A 13,832-nucleotide genomic window follows, 5' to 3' on the forward strand; every position below is an offset into this window, starting at 1 on the left:
AATTTCAGCATTTGCAGTGATGGAAGGAAAGGTTTCCTCTGAAGTAAGCAGCTTGTTGTCCTCTTTATCGTATCATCAGAAAATGCCTGCCTATTTTTGTTGGTTTGCTCAGGAACTGTGCACATCTGGTGTTGGGAACACGGAACGTTGTTCATTTTAAAGTAAAGCGTTGCAGTAACTCCAGGGGTTGGGAATAGGAGAGAAAATGCTTTAAGAAAATGAAGACAATCTGGAGAAAGGAGAGGGTCTTGTCCTCTAAAAAAAAAAAGTTCCTTTGGTTCTACAAGAAACTTACCTAAAGGAACTTCTAGAAAGTTGTCAATATGTATGATTTCGAAATAAGCGGACTTTTAGGGGGGAGAAAGAGAGAGAAAGGAAGGAAGGAAGGAAAGAAAAAAAAGAGAAAAACAAGGAAAGAAAGAAAAAGTCAAAGAAAGAAAGAAGGAAGGGGGAAAGAAGAGACGGAAGGAAGGAAAGGGAAGGGAAGGAGGGAGAGAGGAACGAATGAAGGCGGGAAGAAGGAGGGAATGAAGGAGGGAGGGAGGAACGAATGAAGCTAAGCAGGCGGCAGGAGCACGCGGCTGTCCCGCCCCAACCCTCTCCAAGAGCCGGGTTCGATCCCTTTAAAGGAGGGGGCGGCCGGGAGGACGTGGGCGCAGGGCGGGCGTCCGGTCGGCATGGTAACTCGTGGGTCGGGCCCCGCGCCCGCCTCTGCTCGCTCCGCCCCCCCCACCTCCCCCCCCCCCCCCACCGCGGGGCCCCCTCTCCGGCCGCGCTCCGGGCGGGGCCCCCGCTGCGCCCCCAGTGCTGACTCGCCCCCAGGCCGGCCTGGAGCCGCTGGCGGAGCTCGGAGCCGCGCAGCCCGCACGCCCCCCCTGCACTTGGTCCCCGCGGCGCCCCGGCCAGCGGGTCCCGGGCCGGCCATGAACCGGAGCCCCGCGTTCGCGCCCCGGAGGGCCGGGTCTCCCCGGAGGGCGGCTGGGGTCGGTGCACGGCGCCAGGAGAGCCGGGACTACCTGCTGCTGGACGCGGGGCCGGGGGACGGCGGCGAGGCTCAACCCCCGCGGCCGGAGCCGGGTTACCACCGCTGCGGGTGAGTGCTGGGGGGGGAGGGGTGCGGGGGGTGGCTACCGCCTCTCCTGTGAGTGCAGGGGATGTAGGGGTGCGGGGGGGGCTACCACCCCTCCTGTGAGTGCGGGGGACGTAGGGGTGCGGGGGGGCTACCACCCCTCCTGTGAGTGCGGTGTGGCGGTGCGGGGGGTTACCGCTGCTGCGGATGAGTGCTGGGGGGCTGTCGGGGGTGGGGGTTGCGGGTGCGGGGGGTTACCGCTGCTGCGGATGAGTGCTGGGGGGCTGTCGGGGGTGGGGGTTGCGGGTGCGGGGGGCCTACGACCGCTGCGGATGAGTGCGGGGGGCATCGAAGGGGGCTACCACCAATGCGAGTGAGTGCGGGAGGAGGGTGTGGGGGGAGACCACCGCTGCGAGTGAGTGCGGGGGGGGGCAAGGGGGAGCTACCACTCGTCGTGTGAGTACGGGCAGGGGTCGCCACGGGCGGGCGCGGGGGAGGGCGCGTCGCTGTGTGTCCCCGGTGAGCGCTCGTGGGGATGTCGGCGGGACTGGGGGAGGAGCGCGACCCCGGGGCGCCCTGTCGGGCGGGTCACGGTCTGGACGGGGGACCGGGTTAGATTCGCGGCCGCTAGACTCGGTCCGCGGGGCGATGCCAGAACTCTTGGGATCTGCGGGGTCCCCGCCCGCCCCTGCCCTGCTCGCGGCCAGCTCGGTCAGCAGGCTGCCGGTCGAGCACAAGTTGGAAGGTATCCCTGCAGGAGTGGACCCGCCCGGCCCTGCCCCTCCGTTCCCCGGGTCGTCCAGCGCCCGACTCTAGGGCACCGACCCGCTGGCTCTCCCCGACCCCTTGGCACCCGGCTCCCACGGAGGGCGCGCGAGGGCGCGCAGGGGCGCGGACGTGCGGGGCGGGAGACTCGTCCGCGGTCGCGGTCCCGGCGAGGGGGTCGAGGTCGTCTGCAGCCAGCTCTGAGTAACGAGGGGATTTTACTTAAGAAACTGGAGGTTTTTCTGGGGGGAGGGGAGTGGAATGAGGGCCAAGCCCTCCCTCCCTCCCCAGCCACCCCGAGCGCACTTGCGGCCCAGATAGCGTTTCTGCTCCTGTCGCTTGGCTCCTTCTGGTTAGTGTGGCTTCCTGAAGCGTCACTTTCTTTCCGCACGCGGTTCCCGGGTTCCCGGCCGAGAGCGGTTCCGGGAGAGCTGTGTGTGCTGGGGGTGGGGGTGGGGTCGTGGGGGCAGGCTCCTGGCAAACCCCTGTTATGGACCCGTGTCCTTTCAGGCTTGGTCAGGTCCGCCCAGAGCCCAGGCCTGGTGCCCTTCCCTTTCTCAGGAGAGGTGAGCCCCCGGAAACGGTGCATCTAATTTTTCCCAAGATAAAAGAAGTAAGTTGGAACTGGTACCGTTCGTCTATGTGCTGTACAATTTGAAAGCATTTACTATTATCTTTTTTCCTTCTCCAAAAATTAAGATCTATTACACATACCATGGAATTCACTCGTTTACATTGTATAGGTCAGTGGTTAATGCATCTACAGAGCTGTGAAGAAACACCAGGAACATTTTCATCGTCCCCAATGAAGTCTTGTCCTTGACTTTAAATTAGAAAACAACTTCTGTGTCTTATAGCACAGTGTCTCTCATGCTTTAATGGACATACGAATTTCCTGGGAATCTTGTTCAAATGCAGACTGTAACTCCAATAGGGCCTACGTGCAGCCCGATATTCTGCATTAACAGCGATCTCTGAGATGTGTTGAGGCTCCTGGTCCATGGACCACACTATGAGGAGCATGGGGATCTATGCCAAGAAAAACAACCAGGAAAAACAAATCGATCCTGGATATTCTGAATACAGCTATTTTCAAATTTGCTTTCAGGGTATATGTTTAAAACGTAAGTGATTTTTTTAATTGGCTTAGACTTGAGATCTACTAAGCCTGAGGGTTATATATTTAGTAATGTTGTCTGAAGCTAACTTAAACAACTTTAGAAAGCTACATTGCTTTTTAAAAATTAGACTGTCCTATAGACAAAATTTAAATTTTTTCAACTGATCATTCTATAGTCAGTCACTTGTTACTATGTCTGTGAGAAAAATAATTTGATTTTAAAAACTTGTGGTTGTAAATTAGTGGTGAGAGACACTGGTTCCAAGTTGTCGTGTAAACTTTCTCCAATGCTTTATGCAAATGTGATCCCCCTGCCTTACTGATTTGTCTACTTCTTAACATCACCTACTATCTAGAGAGTAAGTATTTTTCTCTCTTAGTTCAGGAATCTCAGACGACTAAATGCATAGACCAGGGCAGTAGACAGATGACACATTTTAATTGCTTCAATTCGTAATGAACATCCCCTGTATCATGCTGAAGATAGTATGATGAATTTAAGAGTGAACCATATTCTGGAGTAAGACTTGGCTTTTGTCTAAATCTATTATTTCCCAAGATTCTTTATGTTATATATAATTATATTATATAAATATATTATAGTGTTCATCACTGCTTACTCTGTTTTTCCAGTGGAATAATCTAGTAAGTAAAAATTTAATCTACAACAGCATTCCCCACCTATGATGTATGAGATCAAGCTGTAGAAGACTGCTTCCTTCTGGTGGAGAATAGAAATAAGCCCTTCCTTACACTTTTGACTTTGATTTAAACAATTTCATGTCTTTTCCTAGAGTGGGAGGCTTACTATTTGTGAAAGAGGCACTGTGGATTGGGCCTCACCATTTTCTCAAATCATTGAGATTTTTCCTTTATAAGATCACAAATCATTGCAAGTTGTCATTTCTGTGGGATAAATTCTATGACTTTTGCAAAATATTCTGTTTCATAGTTTGTATATGTAGAAAGATTTTTATGTTACATTATTTATATCATGAGGCTTCTATTCCTGAGGAGTATGGCAAATCATCTTGTTTGAGAGCAGTTACAGATTTTCAGGACTTAATAGTATAAGTGGTAACATTCAAATGGTGTTTAGAAAAAAAAAAAGATTGTTTCCCTTTTTTTTCCCCCAAGTTTTCTCACAAATCAATTAATATACTGTATTTTGATCAGTTTGTAATGGTGATTAGGAGGAAATGGTCCATGTCCTTCCAGGATCCCAGGAGGTATTTCAGAGAGTTATTTCATTTAGAATTTAAAAATATGTCTCTCTAGTCCGTTACTTCTAAACAAGGGGAAGAATCCTGGACATAAAAAATAATGTGAAGGGTTTCTAACTACTCAGGATCTGAAATACAGTTCCACTAAACTTCTGCTTTGGAAGGACTAATTGGTTAAATGATTGTGAATAATTAAACAGTAAAGTATTCATACACTAAAGCAATGCAGTAGACTGAGATCATCTAAAAAGCTCATGATTACAAACACTTAGTAATACTGGATAAAATATTTGACATGATTTTAAAACAGTAACTAATTTTGCAATCAGCCAATCAGTCAATGAGAAAGGATTATTACCATGTACCTGAAGCAGAGAAGTTGAAAGTCAGAGGGTAGCTTGTGTATGAACGGATGCTGTGGCTGCCCCAGGGATTCTGTGTGAACACAGAAGGTGGAGTTTGACGTCTGCATGGACAGAGATGAAGTGAAGGCCTTGGTCCCAGATAAGGCGCAGAGCTGGGACTGAGACATGCCTGCCTCCTACATAAACCCAGGACCGTTACTGTAATGAACGGTTAGGCTGGAAAAATACCACCAGCACAGAGTGAGAACAAGAAACGTTATTAGTGAGAGGCAAAGAAATCTTCCCCTAAGAATTGTGTTCTTTTAGCCTGCGTGTCATGTGAGTTTTTGTTTTTGTTTTGCACACCACCTGCTGACCTAGAAATCTTCAAGTAGAAAAATAGCCCTGGGGCTCCTCAAAGAGTAAAACCCAAAACCATCCTGAAAGCTGGAACCAACCACCTAGAGTGCCAAGGACTTTCAAGAAAACAGCAAGCCCGCTGAGAAAATGCTCCCTGAAATACATGACCAAACACCCAGGGAAACAATCAACCAAGACTGAGCGTGAGCAGATGATACCGTCCATGAGGCAGAGTCAGCATAAGGCATGACAGCAGTGTTTAAACTTAAAGACTTGACATAATACAACAACATGAAAGAGATGGAAAATGGGTGGGTATAAAATGTTGACAGCATATAAGAAGAAATCATACCCTAAGAAAATAAAAGACTTATTTTTTTTAAAAACAAATAAAGTCTATACATAAAAATATAGTTTTGAAATAAAAAACTCACTGGAAGGGTTAAAATGCAGATTAATCATAGCATAATTGATGATAATAGCCAGGGTCCAGAGACAGAACTAAATGATAAATATAAACATTGGTGAGTTATGGAGCGAGAAGGGAGGAGGCTCAGAAGGAGAGAATACAGACAACAACGGAGAGGCAACGTTTGAATAGATAAGGGGTGATAATTTTCCAGAAATGATGAATTGAAGTACAACAATGTTAGGGCAATGCACAAAACTAAACCCATTTCAACATACCATGTTGAAATTGCAGAACATTAAAGATAAGAGGAAATATACCAAGATACAAATGAACTAGGAACAAGATACTTGAGTGCATAAGTTTTAAAATAAAAATATACACAATGGAAGTGCACTCATAATGTATCTTGATTCCTGTTATGTCATGTGTAGCTTGAAAGAACTATGGTTTTTCTTTCACGTAAAAGCATTGTTTATTCTGTATTAATGTAATGTTGTATATACAAAGTTAGTGTTCCTTTGCTGATAGGATCTCTTTAAATATGGATATGCATAAAAAGGGATTCGTATGTAGTGGTTTAGATGTCATAGAGAATCCTGTTATCTATTATGACCTTTCAGAAAACCCATAAAGCAAGACCTGGACTTTGGTTAAGGGTTTGCAGTTTGGGAGCTGCTAGCAGGGGAGAAGGAAATGTAAAAATCACCTTCGGATTTGCTTCCCCTGCATTGAGGAGTGGACATCTGCCCCAGCCTGTTGGATTTACTGTGGGTCTTTTCTAGTTGACCACTTTGGAGATCTGTTTTGCACAACAGAAACTACCCATTTTGTTTCCAAATGTCCTCTGGCTTGAAGTAATCAACATCCGCTGATAACAAATTATGATCATGAACATGTTTTTTTAGGGGGTCAGCTTTGTAGGTTGTGGAGTTATTGCCAGATGTACCGAAAGGCCCACATTTATTCTGTAACAGAATGTTACCTCTAGGAAGACATTGCATCGTTTTTTTTCTAGACAGTTTTGTCCCTTGTGTTGTAAGAAGTAACTTCATAAGGCAATTCATCTTTGCTCCTAGAGAGTAGATCATAAAATGAAAACATTTTCTTGAGTCCATTCTTGTGTTTCTCACTCCTTTATAAAATATGCGAAATATCATTGGACCCAGTTGGATAAAATTACCACTTGTGATTGCTCTTTGTTTAGGAATCTTCTGCTGCTTTCAGTCCAGGGAGAAGTGCTCATCCAAATGCCAAATTCCAGTTAAACTTTGGCGTCTAAAGTTGGTATGCTGTTCAAGACTCTTCAACCCTCGGAACTGATTGACTCGTTTCTTACGGAACGTCTGTTGGCAGCAAGCAATCAGGACTGAGTGTTACAGGGAGCAGAACATACATGATGGCAACTGTTCTCTACCTGATTCGGGTAGCTCAGCCAGGACGAAGGGGAGAAATGATGTTAACCAAAATCATTGACAGTGTAGTGCCAGTGCTGCTTCAGTAGAGGAGGCATCGAAAATATTTACACATATCTGGGGGGAACTAACAGTTTTGAATACCTACCTTGGAGCAGGCCCTTTTCTTGCTATCATGCAAATATAGTTTCCTCTTCAGAGTGGTCACCTGGCTATTTTTAATGTCACCACATGTGCTCCTGGAGGGCACCCTCGTCATTTCTTCTTCTCCGTCTTCTCATGGCTACTTGAGAGAGCACAGGTGGGCTCTGATCCCCTGAAACAAGATTGCTGTCCCATGCTCCTGACATTGGGTTGTACTCTGGGTGAGGGGAGGAGGCAGGAAGGAAGGTTATGATGAGCAGTGACACATATGTTCACCTTTGCCTTGTCTTTCTATTGAAATCATCATCTTTAAAGATCAAGCTTTATACTCCACTTCCTCTTTCACTAACTTAGGAATCTATTCATTTATTTCGACCTTGGCCTTACATGACTATGTGTAGCAATAATAAAATTAATAAAGATAAAAATAATAAAAATTATGAGGGGCTTCCAAGTGCTAGGCTCTCTTCTAAGTGCTGCATACCTTCTACCTGATTTAATACTTATTTAACAAGCCTATGAGGTATGCACTGTTATAATCCCTGATAGGAAAGAGGAAAGCACCACAGCAGAGAGGGTAAGTGACTTGCTAAAGATTGCACACTTAGTAGTTGACAGAAAGAGGAAGGAAGAAAGGAAGGAGTAGAAAACTCTATTTTATCACTTTTGCAGATAAACAGGGAAACTAGGTTTTAAAACACAGCCAATCTTTGTCACCAAAGGAAAATCGTGAATATACAAAAACTCCATACATAATCTGTAGATTACTTACTAATTTTACCAGATGGTACATAAACTGATGATGGCTCTTCCAAGATCACAAGAGAGGAAGCTTTCTTTTCGGCTTCATTTCTGCCTGTCATGTGGATGAAGTTGCTTTTGTGCGGTAACGCAGGCTGTATTGGAAAAACTGACCTCACTCCAGTGTGAGGTGTGAAAGTGAGGATTTCAATGCATGATGTGCATGATTTTTAAAGGCATTTTCCGTGGTATTCATCTGAAAGTGTGTGTTACTGGAAGGCAGTGACAGTGTGGATAGCCATGTGAAGACCGATGCCTATTCAAGGCCGATTTCATTTTCAAATTCCAGTGCCTCTGGTTTGTAGCACAAAACCTTCACACAAAACTCGGAAGAGTTTTCTTTGTGGGGATTTCCAACAAAATCATTTTGAAAGTTACAATAATTGGAAATGACATGATTTATAAAGCCTAAAATTCTTTTAGGTACTTAAACTGTTACAGATAAAACTCGGGTCTGTTGCTACTATGTTGACTTCTTTGAGGAAGAATTGTGCATTGAAGGGTTGAAGGGTGGCTTGCTGTGGTGACTTCAAAGCTGATCCCTGGGCACAGTGAGAATCTCCACTACTGCCCAGGGCAACGTTTTCTGCAGAACATCTTTTCTTGGAGGGCATTCAGGGCCAGACATTGTATTCCATTTTGCAGAATGCATTACTTTCTTTCAGTAAATATTTGTTTAAGCTCCTTTGATGTTCCAGGCACCATATTTCATTGAATCTAAAGTTCTATCAATTGTGAAGCCTGCCCTGATATTTTATTTTAATTTTTTTTAACGTTTATTTTTTTTTGAGAAGAGAGAGACAGAGCATGAGCAGGGGAGGAGACAGAAAGAGGGAGACACAGAATCTGAAACAGGCTCCAGGCTCTGAGCTGTCAGCACAGAGCCTGACTTGGGGCTCGAACCCACGGACCATGAGATCATGACCTGAGCCGAAGTCGGATGCTTAACCGACTGAGCCACCCAGGCGCCCCTGCCCTGATATTTTATATATATTCAAAACACAAGCAAAAAATGCTGTCAGTTAAACTATGGTTTAGGTTTTTGTTTTGTATCTATTGAAACAGCGCTTTGTACTTAGATATAGATTTGGTCACATGTAACTCTTATACACATATGAGAAGAGGAAATATAAAGAAAATAAATTTGGTTAAAGTATTCCCACAGCTCCTTCACATCCAGAAATGGACTTTCTGAGTCGCTTTGCAACTCAGAGACTTCATTGCCCATGTTTTCCCACGTGGAGGTGTCCTCTGTGTCAGAACAGTGGACGCAACATTTTCTTAAAGAACTTGTGGATTCCCTGATAGACCAAACGCTGTTGGTGCTGGACAATTAACAGGACTTTGCAATCATGTGGAGCTAGCCTATTTTGCTGAATAGTTTCTGGTGTTTGCTGTTAGCGTAAATGACAGAAGACGTGGGGCAGGAAAGATGATGAGGCAAAGGCTATCCTTGATGGTGTGTCCCACATTTACGAGGTTTGAACTTTCTTCTCTCGCTGACTTTAAAACACAGATAAGACTATGACAGTCTTGCTTTATGTGGTGAACTACTTTGATCCTCACAGCAAACCTGTGTGGTAGGGTCTAGGATTTCCGTCTGTAAAAGAGGAAGCAGAGGTTCAAAAGCACAAGGTGCCTTCCCGTTTTATGGCTGTCAGGCATCTGAACCAGAACTTGAGCTCATATTGGACAGCTTATTTGGGCTTATGTTTGCTTGCTTGCTTGCTTGCTTGCTCGCTTGTTTTTTGCCCCTCGCTGTCTGGACCTCTTTCCCTCCAGGAGAACCACATCTCCACGAGGACAGGGATCTAGTCTGTGAACAGTGACTGAGGACTATTCAGCATTAAATGTTTGGTGAATGAGTGAATCGGTGTTTGCTTTGTACAAACTGATGTCAGTGGATTGGCCTTATCTCTGAAATGCTTGTCTTTCTGGTCCTTAAATGGTGTTGCTAGACTTTGGCATTAAGGTGCCATGTTTTCATCTTAGCTTTTTCAGAAACACCACACTGTCAGATTCTGTTCTTGCAGCGCAGGTCATTTGATGAATTCCAAGAGCATGTGGTATATACTTGAGCCCTGAAATGGTGCTCAATATCTGTGATAATCCTACAAACAAGAAAATATGAATATAAACTATTTCTTTTTTTGCATTGTGCTGATAAAACACCCATGGGAATTTATCTTTTCTCTTTTTACTAAAATGGTAAGAGGAAAGGTTCTTGGATTTTTATGTAAGCTCATGGAAATAATTTTATAAAAACTGAACTTCCAAAGACCAAAACTGATTATATCTAGGAAAGTCTTCAATACTTAAATGAAATAATCCAATTTAAAATGGAGAAAGTGGGAAAGGAATGGTTAAGTGAAAATGGTCTGAAAGTTGCATATTATTAAATTTTTTTTTTTTTAACGTTTATTCATTTTTTTGGGACAGAGAGAGACAGAGCATGAACGGGGGAGGGGCAGAGAGAGAGGGAGACACAGAATCGGAAACAGGCTCCAGGCTCTGAGCCATCAGCCCAGAGCCCGACGCGGGGCTCGAACTCACGGACCGCGAGATCGTGACCTGGCTGAAGTCGGACGCTTAACCGACTGCGCCACCCAGGCGCCCCAAAGTTGCATATTATTGATACTAGATTTGGACCTTGATTTGGACCAAGTTGTGCCTGGGCAAACCTTAAAGTCAAAGTCATTTAGTTGCTTTTCATTATAATCTGTCTTCTAAAAGTTAGATCAATTATTTTCAAATTGTATTATAATCCCCCGTCTGCCCAGAGAGGCTTGGCAGTTATCTTCACCCCCTTCTTACATGCAAGAGTCTGAGACACACTCACTAGAAAATTACAGTGAGAGGTATTTACTTAAAGGAGCAGTGTTGCACATTATGTGATGTAAACACTGAGAATATATTAGCAGCTTCTTGTCTAAACACATATACCAGAGGGTGAGGATGTGGTTTGCAAATCTGGCTGTTGAATCACCTGGATTATTTTTAAAAATATAGATTCCCTAAGAATTATGAAAGTCCAACTAAATCAGAATTACCAGGGGTATTGCCTAAGAGTAACATTTAAAAATAATCCCACTGGAGGGGTACCTAGGTGGTTCAGCCTTTTGATTTCGGCTCAGGTCGTGATCTCATGGTTCACGAGATCAAGCCCCGTGTCAGGCTCTGCGCTGTCAGTGTGGAACCTGCTTGGGATTCTCTCTTCCTGCTGCTCCCCTCTCCACCCTCTTTCTCAAGAATAAATAAATACTAGACATTTTTTAAACTCCACTAGCATTTTGGTATTCAATTGTATCAGCCACTTAATTTAGATTCATTATAAAAACCAGAGTTAGGAACTAAAGCTAATTTAAATCAAGAAAACCATTACTGTGTATTCATCTAAGAATAAAGCCGTGAGATTAAAACATTCATTTTTCTAACTAGGATCCAATGATCAGATATTATTGGATAAGTTGCAAAATATTGTCTTTTTATCCAGCAAATTCTCATCAAATACTACTGTATACCAGGTACCGTTGATATATTTTAGGAGAATAATGACGTGTCTGTATCTTACGCTTGGTACAATGTCAGGAAAGTAATTTAGTGTTTTATGAGAAAGTATGAGAAAAATGACTTTTCAAGTTTATTTCTTAAATAAAAATAAGATGAAGTAATTTTATATTTGTACTAAAGGACCAAGAAATTTTATTTTTATCTTCATATTGACCTTCTTCCTGATGTGGATTATCTGAAATTTCAGAAGATGTGGAGTAAGTTTGTTCTTACTCAGATCAGCCAAGATTTTATGGGGTAAAATTACCCAAGGGGTGAACATTTTCTTGTTAAATAAGCTCATTATCACTTAGCTGGCTTTCTTTTTCTAAATATTACGAGGTTTTGAAAGACTTTTTTGAAATTCTGCCTCCGATGATGTATGTTGGCAGTCATCTTATTACAAAACAACTAGGTTCTGCATAAAACAATTTATATTTCTCTGCTTGCAGGAAGTAAGGGAAGTAACCAGCCCAGCCCCTGTCTGTACACGTAAATACACATGTACAAAGGCTTAGGCTAGCAGAGCAGCGTTGCAGAGTGAGTTCTCATGAAAGGCAGAATTCCTGAAATCGGGTTCAGGACACCACCTTGGACTCCTCAGTTAACTCCAGTCCCCTAGCTTCTGTGCAGATTGGTGATCCTTGATTTGAGTGTGTATTTATTTAATTCACCCAACACAAGAAAACAGCCATCATGAGTAGGAGTCCGCAGAAACCACATACAAGGTATAAACTGTTGAAGGAATTCGTATAAGGATTAGCAATAAGAGTATAAAATGATTTTGTATGAATTGTGTAAAGAAATAAAGATGGAATCCCAAAAGTGAACAAGCATAAGAAAATTGTTCAAAATGAGCAAGCATACTGAAAAAAAAACCCCAGAAAACAATAATACAACTTTCATAAATAAAAATTATCAGTGAGTTACAAAGATCAATAGACCAGAGTTAGCTCTGGAAGATTGCATGTAGCCTGAAACAGAATTGCCTGTAAGGGAAGAAAAGTTAGCTGTAACCTGGAAGATACACATTGAGAAATTTCTCAAAATGCAGAAAGAAAAGAAATATAACCTGTGAGAGAGGTTAAGACATGTAGAGGCTAGAAATGGAAAGACCAGGTTACATATATTCAAAATCCCGTAAACAATAAACAGAATTGTGGTTGAGGAAATAACTGGAAAAATAGTGTATAAGTGCTAAGAACTGGTGAGAGATAAGGCTACAGAGAAGCCACAAAATGAGAGAATAGAGAGATCCGCACACAGGTACAAGGAACTAGAACTGGATTATACCAACTTCATTAAAAATCATCTTGTATGGGACATCGCGGGGCTCAGCTGGTTAGCTCTGGATTTTGGCTCAGGTAATGATCTCATGATTTGTGAGTTCAAGCCCTGCATTGGGCTCTGTGCTGACTGCAAGTGGGATAGTCTCTCTCTCTCAAAAAAAAAAAAAAAAAAAAATTCTTGTGAACAGCCAGAGAGTAAAATACAAATCACCTACCAAGGAAAGAATTTTATTTTAGTGAACTTCTCAACAGCAGCATTGGCAAGAGAAGGTAGCAGAATGACATATTCAAAGTCACATTAATGTTTTGTACTAAGGAACATTCTCTTTCAAGAAAGAGTTTGAAACAGAGACATTTTCAGGGAAAAAAAACCCAAAAGAGTTTATAACCACCATATTCACATGAAAAGGACATGTAAAGGATGTACTGATCTTTCTCAATTTACGATGGGGTTACATCCCAATAACTCGTTCCCAACTTACTGAATTTCATAGTTTAGTCTTGCCCGCCTTAAAGGTTCTCGGAACACTTACATTATTTTACGGTTGGGCAGAATCATCTAATAAAAGCCATTTTATTTTTTTTTAAATTTTTTTTCAACGTTTTTTATTTATTTTTGGGACAGAGAGAGACAGAGCATGAACGGGCGAGGGGCAGAGAGAGAGGGAGACACAGAATCGGAAACAGGCTCCAGGCACTGAGCCATCAGCCCAGAGCCCGACGCGGGGCTCGAACTCACGGACCGCGAGATCATGACCTGGCTGAAGTCGGACGCTTAACCGACTGTGCCACCCAGGCGCCCCTAAAAGCCATTTTATAATAAAGTGTTGAATATTTCATGTAATTTATTTTTAAAAAAATTTTTTTAACGTTTATTTATTTTTGAGACAGAGACAGAGCATGAACGGGGGAGGGTCACAGAGAGAGGGAGACACAGAATCTGAAACAGGCTCCAGGCTCTGAGCTGTTGGTACAGAGCCCAACGCGGGGCTCGAAACCACGGACCGTGAGATCATGACCTGAACCGAAGTCGATCGCTTAACCGACCGAGCCACCCAGGCGCCCCTCATGTAATTTATTGAAGACTGTCCTGGAAGTGGAAAGCAGAGTGGTTTTCCCTGGTGGACAGGGAGCTGTGCCCAGCATCACCAGAGTATCATACCACATGTTGCTGGTCCTGGAAAAAATATCAAAGTGCAGCATTTGATGTATGGTTTCTACTGAATGCAGATCATTTTCACATTATAATGAAGTAAAAAAATTGTAAACTGGACCATTGTAAACCAGGGACAGTCTGTACTGTATTTTGGAAATGGAAACTTTTCCTAGGAGGATGGTCTGAGG

At 43.5% G+C, this 13,832-nt stretch overlaps 1 protein-coding gene across 5 annotated transcripts in view; it reads left to right on the plus strand.

The window, feature by feature from the left end:
* The first annotated feature begins 738 nt into the window (after positions 1-738).
* Positions 739-13,832, plus strand: part of TRPC6 (transient receptor potential cation channel subfamily C member 6) — a 134,726-nt gene continuing 121,632 nt past the window's right edge. For 2 of the 5 annotated variants that reach the window (XM_086679299.1, XM_086679302.1), the window contains exon 1: positions 740-1,093. In XM_086679299.1, the coding sequence (XP_086535425.1) occupies positions 924-1,093 (170 nt within the window). In that variant the 5' untranslated portion in view covers positions 740-923. Of the gene's footprint in view, positions 1,094-13,832 lie in introns of all 5 variants that reach the window. The other 3 variants (XM_086679301.1, XM_086679303.1, XM_086679300.1) reach the window with 3 other exon arrangements.

This window comes from Puma concolor, chromosome D1 (assembly GCF_028749965.1).
Source record: "Puma concolor isolate L17-30 chromosome D1, mPumCon1.1.hap2, whole genome shotgun sequence".
NCBI lineage: Eukaryota > Metazoa > Chordata > Mammalia > Carnivora > Felidae > Puma > Puma concolor.